This window comes from Phyllobates terribilis, unplaced genomic scaffold (genome assembly GCF_046119375.1).
Source record: "Phyllobates terribilis strain yellow unplaced genomic scaffold, ASM4611937v1 Scaffold_1__5_contigs__length_1240528914, whole genome shotgun sequence".
Taxonomy (NCBI): domain Eukaryota; kingdom Metazoa; phylum Chordata; class Amphibia; order Anura; family Dendrobatidae; genus Phyllobates; species Phyllobates terribilis.
The window spans coordinates 955,990,012-956,007,855 of NW_027362761.1; the positions used below are offsets into that span (position 1 = coordinate 955,990,012).

At 42.4% G+C, this 17,844-nt stretch overlaps 1 protein-coding gene across 4 annotated transcripts in view; it reads right to left on the reverse strand.

Moving 5' to 3' along the window:
- Window positions 1-409: 409 nt before the first annotated feature.
- Window positions 410-17,844, reverse strand: part of ANAPC10 (anaphase promoting complex subunit 10) — an 87,642-nt gene continuing 70,207 nt past the window's right edge. For 3 of the 4 annotated variants that reach the window (XM_073642487.1, XM_073642489.1, XM_073642488.1), the window contains one exon: window positions 410-2,311. In XM_073642487.1, the coding sequence (XP_073498588.1) occupies window positions 2,081-2,311 (231 nt within the window). In that variant the 3' untranslated portion in view covers window positions 410-2,080. The remainder of the gene's footprint in view (window positions 2,312-17,844) is intronic. The other variant, XM_073642486.1, reaches the window with a different exon arrangement.

A 17,844-nucleotide genomic window follows, 5' to 3' on the forward strand; every position in this document is an offset into this window, starting at 1 on the left:
CCTTGCACTGCCGGGACGACCCCTCCTCCCAGGCCGGGGTCCACAGCATCACCCCACTCCTGTCGCCGCCGGCTTCCTGCAGCAGCGACCCTGCCTCCTGTGAACCCACTCCACCGCTGCCGCCCCACCCCGGTAAGCTACATTCGGACTATAAGACGCACCCCCATTTTTCTCCCAAGTTTGTGGGGATGGGGGTGGCAGAGGAGAGGGAAGAGGGGGGGTTGGGTGAGGGGAGTGCGTCTTCTAGTCCGAAAAATACGGTATTTAACAGGAACCACCTAATAATTCAAAATATCCATTAAAACTCTGCCCCCCCCCAAAAAAAATAGTTGTCATGTGGAGAGATTCTCCCATCAGATGTGTGGATCTTAGCAGCTTCTCCACAGTGACCATGGGCCTCTTGGCTACTTCTCTAATTAGTGCTCTTCTTGCTTGGGATGTCAGTTTAGGTGGACGGCCATGTCTTGGTAGGTTTGCAGATGTGCCATACTTCTTCCATTTTTGGATCATGGATTGAACAGAGAATAAATTACACACAGATGAACTCCATTTACTAATTATGTCACTTTGAGACAATTGATCACTCAGGATTTTATTTAGGGGCATCAGAATGCAGGGGGCTGAATACAAATGCACGTCACAATTTGCAGATGTAAATGTTTTAAATAAATAATTAGAAAAACATGTATCTTTTCCTTTACATGTCACAAATGCAAACTATTTTGTGTTGTTATATCACATAAAATCCCAATAAAATACATTTAAGTTTGTTGGTGTTCCATGAGAAAATGTGGAAGGCACTGTTTGTTAACATTTGGGGCCCCACTTTAACTAAAACCGGCCATGCATGTATAAATGGCACTGAACTGTTAGGCCCTGTGAAATGGACACACATAAGCCATATCAGAAAAATTCCCATACAAGGTTAGCAATTGTGATATTTTTGCTCTCACCTCCTCCACAAGTGTATAGATTAATATAAACTCTAAATAGTTCGTGCTTTTTTGAAAATAAAAAATAAAGCATGTATATAAAAGGTAATGATGAATAATAGTTTATTTGTAAAATTAAAAGAAAAAAAAAAAAAAGACAGGGTCTCGAAATGAATCACGTTCATGTAATAGCTTTGCTTTTCTAACACTTCTAAACATCAAACAAGAAACAGATAAAAGTAGTTATAGTTACAATAAGAGCAATATAATGAAGAGTTTTAAAAATTCTTCTGCATTTCAGATAACAGACAAAGGAGGACATAGCGATGGCAAATGAAGAACAATAGGTGGACATCTCAATACGAACTTCCAACTACAATAATTGTGGAATGAGTAGTTAATTTTAATACATGTTAAAGGAGAGATATATACAATAATGCACAGGTCAGGCTCCGTTCACACTTATGCGTTATGTGGTATCTATTAGGGATCCTGCTATTTTTTACAGAAAACACAGCTAGGTGGGTAGTGTCAAAAACACGGGAACTAACGTTGGAAACTGGACACAACCATAAATTTATCTGCTGGAAAATGGATCAGTCGTAAAGGTCATAGCTCCAATACGAGCAGAATCAGTAACACTTGTCTGACCCGGACCCAACACTTTTCTGTAGCAAATTTGCAACATAAAACTATAAAAAAAAACTGACATTATGTTAGTATCATTTCTTAGTAATAAAAATATGTACCACATACGTATCAATAGATTACATAATCAGCTACTAAGGTGAATCAGACATGCATTTTTTGTCTGTTTTTTGCTTGCTTCGTCTATTTATTTCTACTTTAATTGTGCTAGGAAATAAGATAACGATGAATAGTCCACCTATTTTTGGCATAAAGACAGCTTCTAATTGAATTACTCTTGTAAAATTGGGAAAATTAAAAAGAAAAAATAATAAACTACTGGTCAGAGTAGAAATTATATTGGATATTTTTTCCTGTTCGAATAAAAGGGCTTGAAAACTTAATAAAAACTTGTGCCAAGGAATAAAATTACACTTTACTACATCAATAAAAAAATAAAAATAAAAAAGTGTCCATATGGGAACATGTGAATGCCAACCATTTATTGGATGTTGGTTAGATCACCTGATGAAACGATGCATCATAAAATCAATCGTTGTGCATCTGGGGAATTTGCCTATGGAGCTTTCTTCCACTGGTGTAAACACTTTAATCTGTCGCATATGAGTATCCCTTCCATTCTGATGATTTGCTAAAACTGCTATCTGGATCATGAACGTTCGGATCGGTCTTTTATGTGCATCCGTTAAGGGCACATGTATCCAGCCGCTGGGCTCCACCAATTCCAGTTGCTACAAGGACACAAAAGATATACATTAAAATAGCAATAGAAGAAAATCTATGCACTGAATGTGAAATTCTAGATCTATTGTAATTACTTAAAGTGAACTTTGTGACATGCTATTAACTGACAAAGCATATGTTATATGGAGAGGTGACCAAAATATAAATGCCATCTTTCCTCAGTGCCATTTAAAGGGAATCTGTCAACAGGTTTTTGCTGTGTAATCTGCAGACAGAATGATGTAGAGGTTAAAATACAGATTTCAGCAATGCCTCTCTTATTCAAGCTCTGCGGATTTCTTTGCTTTTAATAATTCTTTTAGCACCAGTAGCCATCATTGCTGTGACTAGCTGTGAGCCCTGTTCCAACACTGCTCACTGTCTATGGACATTGTATATACAGAGCCTGGTGTGGGCGGGGTTAGCTGTGATGTGGGCGGGGTTAGCTTCCTCAGCTCTGCTGTATTGGTAAATCTAAAAGCTCTGATTGTGTCAGAAGGGCGGGACCCAGTAAACTAAGTGATACATTGTTGGATTCAGCTTCCTGTCTACATCAGGCTGCTCTCAGATGAGGTAGCATAAACCTGCTGACATATTCCCTTTAATACTCACATCATGCAATCTATACTCACCTGCTAGATCCCCTGCCTCTCCAGAGCACCGCACCAGCCCTCCATTTACTTGGATGCAGCAATTTTGTGACTCTTTACACACAAGAACACTGAAGACCATCACTGGTTTCAGGTGTGTACAGCTGCAGAGTTTATAAGGGCAAGTCAATGGTTCAGAGAGTAAGCCAAAAATAAAAACTTGTCAAATACAGAATTGAATTTGCTGTAAACTTTACTTCTCAAAGAAACTGACTATGGTTAAGGATGCCGAGAGAATCTGAAACTGGTTATCCTGCAAAAGCCTTCAGACCCAATTGTTCAGGATTTTAATTGCACCTTTCTATAAACTTGAGCATGAAGATTGTTTTTTGCATGTTTGGCAAGAGGGTGATAAGAACATGGGAAATCACTAGCTTACACTCCCTGACAGAAGTTATGTCGCTTATCCATGTTATGTAAATGAAAGCTTATAACCTGATGTTAAATTCATCCATTGGTTTTGTAAATTACTCTTTTGAAAGCTGAAACCCTCCCAAATTTGGTTTAGGTTAAGAAAATAAATTGGCATCAATGCTGAAATATTGATCATTTAATGAACACAGAAGATTTTGGCAAGACAAAAGTTTTGTCGCCCACAGAAAGTAATGTGATATTCAAACAAATAATTATCTCAAAATAAAAATACATGTTGCATAACATTGGTGAATGAAGTTGTGGCTATTAGTCATATTTAATATTTTGTGTGACTTCCATGAGCTTGAAGGACTGCATCCATGCGGTTCAACAATGATTCATACAATTTATTAAGGAAGTCATCAGGAATAGCAGAGAATGCAGTCTTACATGCCTCCCAGAGTTCATCTAGATACTTTGGTTGTGTCTTCCAAGCTTCCTCTTTCATCCTACCCCAAACATGCTCAATGATGTTCATGTCTGGTGACTGGGCTGGCCAGTCCTTGAGCACCTTGATCTTTTTTTGCCTGGAGGAACTTTGTTGTAGAGATGGATGTATGAGATGGAGCACCATCCTGCTGCAGAATTTGACCCCTTTTATGATTTGGAATGTAAGAGGTAGCTAATACTTCTTGATATTTTAGGCTATTGATATTGCCTTCCACCTTGCAAATGTTTTGCACACCCCCATACTCAATGTAATCCCAGACCATGATCTTTCCACCATCAAATGTTTTCCGGGTGTATTTTGGATCCATACGGGCTCCAGTAGGTCTCCTGCAGTATTTGTGGCGGCTGTGGTGTAATTCTACTGAAGATTCATCAGAGAAATCCACCTTCTGACACTTTTCCAGCGTCCATCTGTTTAGCAGGCTGTGGGACTTTGCAAATGCTTTTTATTTGCCTTTTGTTTAGTTCTGGCTTCTGGGCACTGATTCGACCATGGAGGCCATTTCGAGACAGAATCCTACAAACTGTTCTAGTTGACACAGGGACTTGAGGTGACCAGGCCTGTTGGAGCTCTGATGCAGTGGAAGAGGGGCTCGCTTTGGATTTTCTAACCAACAAACGTTCCTCCTGAGCAGTTGTCTTGCGGGGTCTGCCGGACCTGGGCTTGTCAAACACATCTCCAGTCTCTTCAAATCTTTTTTTTAAACTCTTTGTACTTGACGCTGAGACACATTAAAGGTGCCAGCCACCTCTGCAGTGGATCTGGTCTTCAGCCTCTTGATAATCATGGCTTTGGTCGCAGGGTGGATTTTTGGCATGTTGTCAGAGCTCAAGTTGTAGTTCAAGTGAAGGTCTGGGGTGCTGGGTTTCTTTTTATACACACCCACTAATTAACCGATCATTTATTGAGCACTGGTGAGGATGTAAACTAGGATTGGGTGCATTATATGAACAGGCGACAAAACTTTTGTCTTGCCAAAATCTGACCATTCTGTGTTCATTAAATGATCAGTATTTCAGCATTGATGCCAATTTATTTTCTTAACCTAAACCAAATTTGGGAGGGTTTCAGCTTTCAAAAGAGTAATTTATAAAACCAATGGATGAATTTAACGTCAGGTTATAAGCTTTTATTTACATAACATGGATAAGATACATAACTTCTGTCAGGGAGTGTATATCTGCCAGCCCTACACCTCAGCAGAAGAGGTCTGGCTGCTTCCTTTCACTGACAACTTGATCATCAAGAATGAGGCAGCAAGGTGAAGTTACAGTATATTTACAGCATTAGTAGATGGAAAAAAAAAAAAAAGAAAAGAAAGAATGTATAGTATAATATTATGTATAATCCGTACAGAACACAGATATGGTCCTTACCAGCTAAATGTCAAGTCAGAAAATAAAGGTATAAATGTAGGAGAAAAAAAAAAGTGCTACATGACACTTAAAGAGAATAGGTCAGCAGGTTTTTGCTATGTAATCTAAAGGCAGCACGAGATAGGGGATGAGATACTGATTTCAGAGATGTGTCACTTACTAGGCTGTGTGTTGTTTCAATACTATCAGTGTTTTATCAGCAGGAGATTATCACTATAGGACTAGCTGCCCGGGTGCATCCTGGTCCAACAACACCCCAAGCACTTATTAGCTTACTGTCAATGTACAATGTACACAGAAAGCTGCTAATCAAGGGTGTGGACGGGGTTAGATTTCTGAGATCTGCTACATACTACATTTAAAAACTCTGTCACAACTGTTGCACCCAGTAATCTAAGTGATACATCGCTGGAATCAGCATCTCTTTCCCTACATTATGCTGCCCTCAGATGAGATAACAAAAACCTGGTGACAGATTCCCTTTAATTACTACACTACACAAGAGTCTCAGACATATACGGTAATTATTTACACCCCTTAATCTGCAACTGTTTTTTGCCACGCTACTTTTAGCTGAGATGTTACAAATGATGCGGCTATGTCTTAAACCTTAGAGATGCACAATAAATCCAATATCATTAGAAGTGTTTTATTCACTGGTTTAAGCCCGTAAAATATAAGTTATTACCATAAGGCTTCCTACAATAAAATATTCAAATTATAATAAATCCCATTATTTTCCTGTTTTCTCAGGCTTAGCATTATAACTAGCCCAATAACTTACTAAAAGCAAAAAGGTTACTTGTGCTGCAATGTACATCCTTTTCATTTATTTGGGATTTACGTAAAACATAATTTGGGCATATTTTCAGGTTGAAAGTTTTTGTTTCAAAACCCCCAAAAAATGTAATCTAAGGCAAAAGGTATAACATGCATGAATAGCTTTTGAAATAAAGACAAAAAAAAAGTAAAAGCATATATATGGAAAATCATAGAGAAAGTTATGGAGAAACAGCCACTTTGCCGGTAGATCTGCACGTATATTTTCCGGTCTAGAAGGTCCTCAACAAGTGTCACACAGAAAGAAAGTGCACTCTTTAATCTATAGTCACTTGTCCTTTGACAGATATCACGGCTTTGCCGTGGCACTGTACCTGTCAACACTTAAAGTGTTATAATCTGGCTTAAAACCACCTCCTTTTTATGTAGGAAGAAGACGATCTTGTAGAAATGAGGCAGTAGTTCCAAAAAGGGAGATGCTGCTAGATCCAAAAGAAACTTCCACAGTTCCAAGCAAGTTAAAAGGAGAGCCCCTACAAGAGACGCTTTAAGGAAAAACCCAAACAAAAACAAGCAGAATGGATTCTGGTGAAAGAGGTAATTGTAGGGAGAAAGCTCTTTTATAACTGCAGTTATGAGACATTAAGACCACCATGTAAGGAGATGACTTCGGCATCTTTGCCAGTTTCTTCTGCTAGATCAGAAGCTTTAGATTTTCACTTGAAATGGCTAAAGAAAAGTAAAACTAGGAACGAGGCACAGCACTCATTGAATGTGCATGGATGCCGGAGAAAAAAGGGAACAACATGAAAAACATTTGAAACAAAAAATATATACATTTAGGAAGAAAATTCCATACAATGATAATTGTGAAAGTGGCTTTCCACTACTTTAATATTGAGACCAATCCTAAGGAAAGGTCATCAGTATCAATCGGTGTACGGAGTAGGACAGCTGAGCGGTGGTGGTGCATAGTGTCAGCGATCTGATATTGATGACCTATCCCGCTAATAAATGTCAAAGTGGAAAATCTCTTTATTCCTAAATACACAGCTGAAAAATTAGCTTCATAAACACGATGCGTTTCAGACCTGAAGTGTATTGAAAAGTTGCATAAGGACATTTACTTCTGTGATGTTCAGCTGGATACCTCCTTTAAACTTTAACCCCTTCACCCCTTGGCGATTTTCCATTTTTTCCTCCCCTTCTCCCAAAAGCCATAGCTTTTTTTATTTTTCCATCAATATACCCATATGTGGGCTTGTTTTATGCGGGATGAGTTGTACTTTTGAATGACACCATTAATATTACCATATAGTGCACTGGAAATTGGGAAAAAATTCCAAGTGCGGCGAAAATGCAAAAAAAAAAGTGCAATTTCACAATTGCTTTTTGGGTTTTCCATTTACCATGTTAACTATATGGTAAAAGTTACCTGGCAATATGATTCTCCAGGTCAGTACGAGTACGCAGATACCAAACATGTATACATTTTTTTTTTCATTTAAGTGGTGAAAAAAAAATACCGAAATTTGTGAATTTTTTTTTATTTTTCTGTCAATATGGCCATGTGAGGGCTTGTTTTTAGCTTTTGAACAACACCATTGGTTTTACCATATCGTGTAATGGAAAACGGGAAAAAAATTCCAAGTGCGGTGAAAATGCAAAAAAAAGTGCAATTCCACAATTGTTTTTGTTTTTTTTACCACGTTCACTAAATGCTAAAACTGACCTGCCATTATTATTCTCCAGGTCATTACGAGATTGTAGAAACAAAACATGTATAGGTTCTTTTTTGTTTAAGTGGTGAAAAAAAATTCAAAGTTTGGTGTAGATACAATGTTTTGTTCGCCTGTTATTGCATTTTATTGCAATGTTGCGGCGAACAAAGAACGTAATTCTGGAGTTTTAATTTTTTTTCTCATTTCGTCGTTTACCGATCGAGTAATTATTTCTATATTTTGAGAGATCGGGCGATCCTGAACGCGGTGATACAAAATATGTTTGAATGGGGAAAAAAGGGGGGTGATTTGAATTTTTATAATTTTTTTTAATAGATTTTTAAAACCTTTTTTTTTTTCCTCTTTCTTTCTACTTTTTACTTGTTGCTGCAGACCCCGGGTTGTCATGCCAACCCATCTGCGCCCCGCGATCATGTGATGGGCATGCTGATGGGGGGGTCTTATGACACGCTTCCAGCTCGGCCATGTTTAATGCCGCTGTCGGAATTTGACAGCTGCATTTAACATGTTAACAACCGTGGGTGGATCGAGATTCCATCTGCGGCTGTTAGGGGCACATGACAGACGATCAGTTGTCAAGTGGCTGAAAACCTGCGGGCTCAGCATGTTTTCAGCACTGCTATGTAGAGCAAAAATCGCGATCTCTTATGAACGCCGGTTACGAAGCAGCATTCACAGGAGGATCGCGATGATAGGCACGGGGGTGATCTGCAGACCCCCCGGCTGTCATGACAACCCATCGGCGCCCCTCGATCACATTGCAGGGGCAACTCTGGGAGGAACTAGTGACACTTCCAACCAGCGCATGTTAAATGCTGCTGTGAGTGATTGACAGCAGCATTTAACTGGTTATCAGCCGTGAATGAATCTCGCATCCACCCGCGGATGTAAGAGGCACTTGATGGCTGATTAAATCAGCCATCAAATACAGGGAAAGATGCAGGCTCAGCGCCGCAGCCCGCATTAAAGGCAGGGACACGGCCGATGACGTAAATATACGTCATTGGTTGTGAAGGGTTAAAGGCTGATAATAGTTATCTGGCTTGAACTTGCCATTTTTATAGAAGGAGCCCCTAGCTGATCACAATAGTGTGTGGGAACTTGACTGCATGCCTTAATAAAAGTCTGCCTTGTGATCCTTTTTATGATCATCATGCTTACTTTTATGATGTGATGAAAGGTTGAAACAGAGGAGGTATGAGACAAAAGCTCATAAAAAAATCTACACATTGCTCAGGAAAGAATCTGACAAAATGTAAAAGCATAGACATGTGCACAATGCACAACAATGCGGTGGATACAGTTCAAACCTTCCTTACATGACACCACTTTTTCTTGACCATCCATGTATCTACTTAGTAGCAGAGCTGTGGAGTCGGTAAGCCAAACCTCCTACTCCTCAATTTCCCTGACTCTGACCCCACAGCCCTGCCTCACTACTGAGCGTGTACATAAAGTGCAGCACAGATTCATCTCAACTAACAGCCGAGATCCTTAGATCAGGAACAGACATTTATAGGACATTTCATAACTTTCCCAAATTCTTATGGAAACATTTACAGCACATCCTGCATTGTACTAATGTACCTAATTTATTATATATTTTAGGAGTTGGAGTCTATCCAATTTATACTGATTTCCCCAAAATGGACACCTACTCAGACTCCACAGCCCTGCTTAGTAGGCCAAGAAAAATGGCATGTAGTTTAGAAGCCTGCACACATCCACTGAAGTAAAATAAATGCTATAAAATTATATCACCTAGGATTCCCTGATTGCTCAGAAGCCCATTTTTGGAGACGCATACAGTCAACTGTTAACTTCTATTAAGCATGGTCAAACTTTCTAAAAGCAGGGTTTAATCGGGTGTGATGTAAAAACATCATCATTGTTGTTTTCAGTACTGGAAAAAACATTAACCCCAGATGTCCAAGCACAAAGCCCTTTAATTGATAGCTTATCTTTATTATAAGAATAGTGGGTGTCCAACTATTGGTTCTTCCCACCAATAATGTGACTGCAGGGTCCGCTCTGCTGCGTTGAGAGCTGCATCTCTTTCAATATATCAGGCTCACTTCTGTACTTTTGGTAGCAGCTGTATCAGATAGAGCTCTCCGGTACCCCGTGCCCCCAGAACCACCAGCACTTGGGTCTGCATATATAAAACACCCTTCCTAACCATCCCTGTACCACACACAAAGATCTTTAGAAAAAGTATTTCTAAATTCCGTTTATGATATGTAAGTTAGGGCTTTGACTAGTCGAGGGGGCGTTCGTGTCCCCAGACTAGTCAGCCCACTTAGCATGTTATCACACCCCTGTGGGCATGATAACTCACAAGCGCTGGAGTTATCGCTAGTGCTACACTTGCCTCGTGCATGAGCACGGCTTCCTTCCCGCTCCTCATTGATTCTCTTTAGTCGGGTGTAACCGTGCCGTCCTCCTTCCCTGCTTCATGTGGATGATGCGTCATATGTCATTCACACGGTGTCCTGCGCAAGGGCCCTTCTATCTGCCCTGCCGAGGACAGAGTAAAGCACTGTAGGGAAGCAGGGAAGAAGGACAGCAATTGTAAGGCGATTGTAAGAGGAGTGAAGGTGCCGGATCAAGACCGGAGACGCCCATCGGGCCGGACCGCGTTGTCTGAGTATTATAACAGCTCTTTTTTTGTGCCTTACATAAGGGACTGGGACATACGAACAGCATACTAAAATACTATTACAGAGGACTTAACCCCTTTCTGACATATGTGGTAATAGTACGTCCTTGTGCCCTGGGCCTATTGGGCCAGGGACGTACTATTACGCATAATGCGATTGCGCCCGCACACAAGCGGTGTGGGGCGATCGCCGCCAGGCATCAGCTGATTGTCACAGCTGACACCCAGTGCTATGTGCCAGGAGCGGTCCTGCACTGCTCCCTGCAAATTAACGCCCGAAATTCTGCGATCGAGATCGATCGCAGCATTCCTCGAGTAAGGGGAGGTAAGTGCCGATACTTATCTCCTCTCCAGCGCCCCGCACTGTCTGAGCCGGGTCCCGGTGGTTGTCATGGTGACCTGGATATTGTCATGACGACATCTGGGTCACCAGACAGGAGGAAGTTATTTTGATCATGCAAAGTGTGCGATCAAAGTAACTTCTCCCTGTGCAGCGCAGACAGGATATATAGCACAGGGATGCTGCTGCATCCCTATGCTGTACAGGCGATCAGAATGCAAAAAGTGAAAGTCCCATAGTGGGACAATGTGTAAGAGAAAGAAAAGTGTCAGAAAGTGGGTGCTTGAGTGACATGCTTGAGTCTACGCCCCATATGTTTTGCAGCTGCTATACAGCCAAAAAAAACTCGGAGATTGCCTGCCATACACGAGCGATCCCAGCATGTTTTTTTTTGGATGTCTAACAACCGTGAAACATGCAGGAGGGGACTCGAGCATGTCACTCCGCGATACATGGTGCATACCTGAGTACCCGATGCAAACTCAAGTAACAAGCACTTGCGCTCAAGACTAATGACAACTTATTCAATATTATGACCTAATGTTCTCAATTTCTGTGTCGTACCTCTGGGTGCAAAATGTTCACTATACCCCTTGATAAAATCCTTGAGGGGTGTAGTTTCCAAAATGAGGTCACGTGTTGGGGGTTTCCACTGTTTAGGCACATGAGGGTCTCTCTAAACACGACATGGCATCCGCTAATTATTCAAGCAAATTTTACATTCAAAAAGTCAAATGGTGCTCCTTCCCTTCCGAACCCTGCCGTGCGCCCAGACAGCGGTTTGCCCCCACATATGGGGTATTGGCGTGCTCAGGAGGAATTCCACAATTTTGGGTCCATTTTTTCCTGATACCCTTGCGAAAATAAAAAAATTGGGGTCTAAAATAACATTTTTGTGAAAAAAAGTTAAATGTTCATTTTTTTCTTCCACATTCCAAAAATTCCTGTGGAACACCTGAAGGGTTAATAAACTTATTGAATGCGGTTTTGAGCACCTTGAAGGGTGCAGTTTTTAGAATGGTGTCACTTTTGGGTATTTTCTGTCAAAGGCCCCTCAAAGTCACTTCAAATGTGATGAGCTCCGCCCCCCCCCCCCCAAAAAAAAATGGTTTTGTAAATTTAGTTGGAAAAATGAGAAGTCGCTAGTCAACTTTTAACCCTTATAACACCCTAACAAAAAAAAAAAAATGTTGGTTCCAAAATTGTGCTGATGTAAAGTAGACATGTGGGAAATGTTATTTATTAGCTATTTTGTGTGACATATCTCTCTGATTTAAGAGCATGAAAAACTAAATTTTAAAAATGCCGAAATTTTCTAAATTTTACCAAATTACAGATTTTTTCACAAATAAACGTAACACATATCAAAGAAATTTTACCACCATCATGAAGTACAATATGTCACGAAAAAAATCTCAGAATCAGTGGGATCCATTGAAGCGTTCCTGAGTTACTACCTCGTAAAGTAACAGGGGTCAGAATTGTAAAAATTTGCCCTCGGGGTTAAAGATGCTGGCCATTCTTTATATGGGGAAAACTTGTTGACAGGTTCACTTTTAAGTGAATTTGTCAGCTAGTCAAAAGTGACCAGTTTTTGCTCTTATTTTAGTCTCTCTGCTTCCATTATTATTATTATTATTATTTATTTTTTTAATTTACCATACAGCTTCAGAGATATGGGCCTTTTTATCTAGTGCTAATAATAATAATAAGTGTAATAATGCAGAGCAGCCTACACCCCCAGAGAATCCTGTGAGCCACAACCCCTTAATACAGACCATGAAAATAAGCACTAAATAAAAAGGCCCATATCACTGGAACCATATGGTCGTTTAAAAATAAATAAATATTATAATACTCTATACCAGCAGTGGCGAACACGCAGAGCCCTCCCTGTTGGCACGCAAGCCATAGTATCAGCACAAGCCCTGCCGCCAGCCTCCTGAACTACTACCATCACCTGCGACTGCTCTGTGTCCTGTGCCGGGGCGCGCGCTCTGTCCTGTGCCGTCTCTTATGCCCGTGCGCCGCCCCATCAGCCCTTTCACCGGCCGATCAACCTGCACAAAGCTTGACTACGACTGCTAGTCAAATTTGAAGGTACCAGGGTAAACATTAGGTATAACTAATGTTAGAAATAAATAGCAGTACACAATTTTGAACTATCTTTTTCCACACTGACTGCTTCCCCTAGGTCAGCAGTGGCGAACCTATGGTACGCATGCCAGAGGTGGTATGCAGAGCCCTCCCTGTGGGCATGCGCCATCAGTTCAGTACAAGAACCGCCACCAGTTTAATGAGCCAGCGTCGTCACCTGTGCCCGCGCGCTGTGTCCTGTACCCGTGTGGCGCCCCAGCAGTCGTTAAAAAAGTTGTCCACTACTTTTTGATTGATGCCCTATCCGTAGGATAGGGAATCAACGTATGATTGGCCGGGGACCCGCACCCGGCACCCCCGCTGATGAGTTGTCATTGGTGCTGGCGGCGGCTGTGGCCGGCCGGAAGTCCTTACCTGCTGCGCTTAGCCGTCCATCTGTAGTAGCTGCCACAGGGTACTGCACATCTGCCTACCATTTAATTGAATAGGAGGTGGATGTGCAGTACGCCGCAGCGCCTACTACAAATGGACGGCCAAGCACCGCAGGTAAGCACTTCCGGCCAGCGGCAGCCGCCGCCAGCACCAATGACGGCTGATCGGCGGGGGTGCTGGGTGCGGGGCCCCTGGCGATCATACATTGATGCCCTATCCTACGGATAGGGCATCAATCAAAAAGTAGTGGACAACTTCTTTAAGGGACTTTATTCCCTCATTGCCATTTTAAAAAAGCAATCATAAATAAGGCTGTACCGCCTCCCAGTGTCAGAAAATCTCCGGGATTTCAGCTACCTAGGGCCGTTTTTTCCGGTCCCCGATCACATTATATTAACAGCGATCAAGTAAAGAAAAAAAAGTGTGCCAATATTACAATGATTGCTCTTTCTTCTGACATAATAATGTAAATGTCAGAAAAGAAAGAAATAATGCCCCTGCGCTACCCCCGCCATCCCCTGGCCTATGCCTCATCTCCTAAAAAAAAAATGGCGGACGCATACGCAGTGCACCCTCTGAGATCTGCTGGCTGGTACCCGGCCAAGGCAGATCATTTTTTTCTATTGGTTCCTTTTGATCACTGTGATATCAATATCACAGTGATCAAAAGGCAATAATTAATCAAATCCCCCTTTGTCATCCCCTTAGTTAAATAAAAATTATAAAATAAAAAGTATATTTTTTTTCATTCTTTGCAGTTTGGGTTGGGGTTAGGGTTGTGTTAGGGGTGTTTTGGGGATAGGATTAGGGTTACGGCTAGGTCTAGGGCTGTGTTGGGGTTTTGTTATAGTAGGGTTAGGGTTGGGGTTAGGGCTGTGTTGGTGTTGCGTTATAGTAGGGTTACAGTTGGGGTTGGGGCCCTGTTGGGGTTACGGTTGGGGTTGGAGCTGTGTTGGGGTTACGGTTGGGGTTCGTTATAGTAGGGTTTGGGCTGTGCTGGAGTTACGGTTGGGGATATGTTTCGGGTTGGGGCTGTGTTGGGGTTACGGTTGTGTTGGGGTTACCGTTGGGGTTGGGGCTACATTATAGTAGGGGTTGTGGCTGTGTTGGGGATGTGCTGGGGTTGTGGCTGTGTTTGGGTTGCGTTATAGTAGGGTTGGAGCTGTGTTGGGGTTACGATTGGGGTTGGGGCTGTGTTGGGGTTGTGTTATAGTAGGGTTGGAGATAGTGCTGTGTTAGGTTTACAGTTGGGGTTAGGGCTATCTTAGGGTTGGAGTCAGGATTGCATTTTTTCAAAAGTAAAAAAAAAAAAAAAATGACGACTAGTGTTGACCGCAAATGCTCGCTACTCGAGTTTACATCAGCTGCTCGGGTATGTGTAGCACCCTGAGGATTCGGCTGCTACAGGGGTATTGCACCTCAACCCAGAGGTGTGATATTCCACTCCCGGGTAAGGAAGGAGTGTGGAACTGAGCTCAGATAGACTGCATGCACTACATACATCCCATTCCAGAGGAGCAGGCCGACGGTACTCCCACTTAGAAATGTGCAGGTACAACCGAGCCTGTTCCTGGCTGGAGTGGGAGGGGGGTGGTACATCCCATGTAGTGTAGGGGCAGATAGGGGGAGCAGTCTGGGTAGTGATAGGAGCTCATTGGGTGCTGGTCACCTGAGCTCACACATAGAGGGATATATAAGGAGGGCACCAACTTAGATCAGGGTCAGACGCTGAGAACAAGTCAGTTGGAGAGAGAAAAGGAAACAGCAGCCCTGGAGAGAGAGAGAGGAGAAAGAAAGAGAAAGACCCAGAGGGGGAAGACTGAAGGGACCCAAGAACCCAAATTAGAGCACCGGGTGAGGAGTCAGCACAAGGGTACCGGAACCCAAGCTGGTGGGGGCAAAAACATCCCTAGCCAGAGACCGGAGGCTGTGGGCAGCATCTGCCACGGCCACCCACTACATCCACCCTGAAGGCATACCACATGGAGGGTCAGGGAACCTAAGGCCAAGGGTTGCCCAACAGAAGGCCCGAGGGAGCTGGACCTAGGTGGATCACTGGTGGGGACGGCTGAAGAAAGGACAGAGGGAGAGCTCAGGGCCACGCTCCGGACTTGTTTGGGGGTTGGCCGGATCCAGGACCTGGTGGACGCAGCACGGCTCGGGTGGTCACTAACAGCTGGAGTGACCGAAACATCCGCAGTAAGTAAACTCCCTTAACTGCACAACCCGAGTCTGTCTTCATTGCCGGCTGCACCGCACCACCACAACCCCCATCCTCTGCGCCTGTCCCCTCTGAGGCTATACCCCTCCCGTTGGGGGTTATCCCACCAAGCTGCACATCCACCATCAGCCTCAGCGGACCCTGCTGCAGCGGCGGCCACAGTGACCGCATTACAACGGGTGGCGTAGTCGACACAAAAGAACTCTTATAACATCAGTAAGGACTGCCACATAACACTTAGCTTGACGCCCTGGGCACGGGACCGGGTCACAGCCGCTCGGAGACTACAACCCCCCATCTGATCCGGTGCCGGGTATTCCCCTCAAAAAGGAATATGTCCCAGGGGGCGCGTCATATGCACAGAGTATTGCGGATGCTCGAGTGACCTGCTAATGTATGAGTAGTTTTTTCTAAAATAAAACCTCAGCATTCAGGTTAAATTGCCATGTTGGGCACTTTGCTATAAATAAGTGGGTTTTGGGTTGGAGTTTGGGCACTCAGTCTCTAAAAGATTCGCCATCACTGCTCTATACTATTTGGAATATTCAGTAGAGAAAATAAGTATTTGATACGCTGATGATTTTGCAAGTATTCCCTCCTACAAAGAATGAAGAGGTCTGTAATTTTTATCGTAGGTATACTTCAACTGTGAGAGACAGAATCTAAAAGTAAAAACCAGAAAATCACATTGTATGATTTTCACATAATTAATTTGCATTTTATTGCATGAAATAAGTATTTGATACAATAAAAAAAAACAGAACGTAATATTTGATACAGAAACCTTTGTTTGCAATTACAGAGGTCAGACGTTTCCTGTAGCTCTTGACCAAGTTTGCACACACTGCAGCAGAGATTTTGGCTCATGCCGCCATACTGATCTTCTCCAGATCTTTCAGGTTTTGGGGCTGTCGCTGGGCAACATTGAGTTTCAGCTCCCTCCAAAGATTTTCTATTGGGTTCAGGTTTGGAGACTGGCTAGGCCACTCCAGGGCTTTAAATGCTTCTTACGGGGCCATTCCTTAGTTACCCTGGCTGTGTGTTTCGGGTCATTGTCATGCCAGAAGACCCAGCCACGACCCATCTTCAATGCTGTCCCTGAGGGAAGGAGATTGTTGGCCAAAATCTTGTGATACATGACCCATCCATCCTTCCTTCAATACAGTGCAGTCGTTCCGTCCTCCAGTGTAGTTCTGAGATGATTCCTGACCTCTCTCAGAATCATCCTTACCCTACGAGGAAAGATTCTTCATGGAGCCACAGACCGAGGAAGATTGCCAGTCATCTTGTGTTTCTTCCATTTTCTAATAATTGCTCCAACAGTTGTTGCCTTCTCAACAAGCTGCTTGCCTATTGTCATGTAGCCCTTCCCTGCCTTGTGCAAGTCTACAATTTTGTCCCTGGTGTCCTTACACCGCTCTTTGCTCTTCTCCATGGTAGAGAGATTGTGTGAACAGGTGTCTTTTAAACAGGTAACGAATTAAAACAGGTGCAATTAATACAGGTAATGAGTGCAGAGTAGGAGGGCTTCTTAAAAAAAAAAATAAACAGGTCTGTGAGAGTCAGAATTCTTGCTGGTTGGTAGGTGATCAAATACTTATTTCATGCAATAAAATGCAATTTAATTATGTAAAATTCATACAATGTGATTTTCTCTTTCTTTGATACACTGCCGATTTTGCAAGTTTTCCCACCTACAAATACTTATTTTCCCTATTGCAGTAGAGCAATAGGGAAAAATAAGAGCAAAAACGGTCCACTTGATAGGCGACATGTTCTCTTTAGGGGTTATTCCCAAAATATTAAGTTACCCCCATCCCATATCTAGCTGAATGACATCCAGCCTTCACTGAAATAGATATAATTAGATTAGCAAGATCCTAAAGATTCATGAGAAAAGACCAAGGATAGTCTGATCTGTTCCATTTACATTGTGAAAGAAAAAGGAGTATGAGAAAAAAAAAATAGATTTTTTTTACTACAGTTAAGATTCAGCTTTTCAGATATATACTCTAAAAAGAAAGATGATCTAGTCCTATGGTATAAAAAAAAACAAGCACCGCTCTCCACTTACCATGAGAAGAACATTTCAGTGGCTTACAGCAGCTGATTCATAAGACATCACTGATGTCAACATTGGAAGTAATAAGGGACCTGCCCTCTTGGCTGCACTGAAGTGCCACACACAACGGTACAGAACATCTAGCGTCTGTATATACAGACACATTCATCACATCCTCATGGTCAATTTTAAACGCATATGTGGATAGGCAATAGGCCTTGAATTATCTTTTATGATATGTTATTTTTCAGCAAGACATGTCCACTGGCACAAAGCCCTTAAGCTTCGCTGTGAATAAGAATCTTATTTGAGAAGTT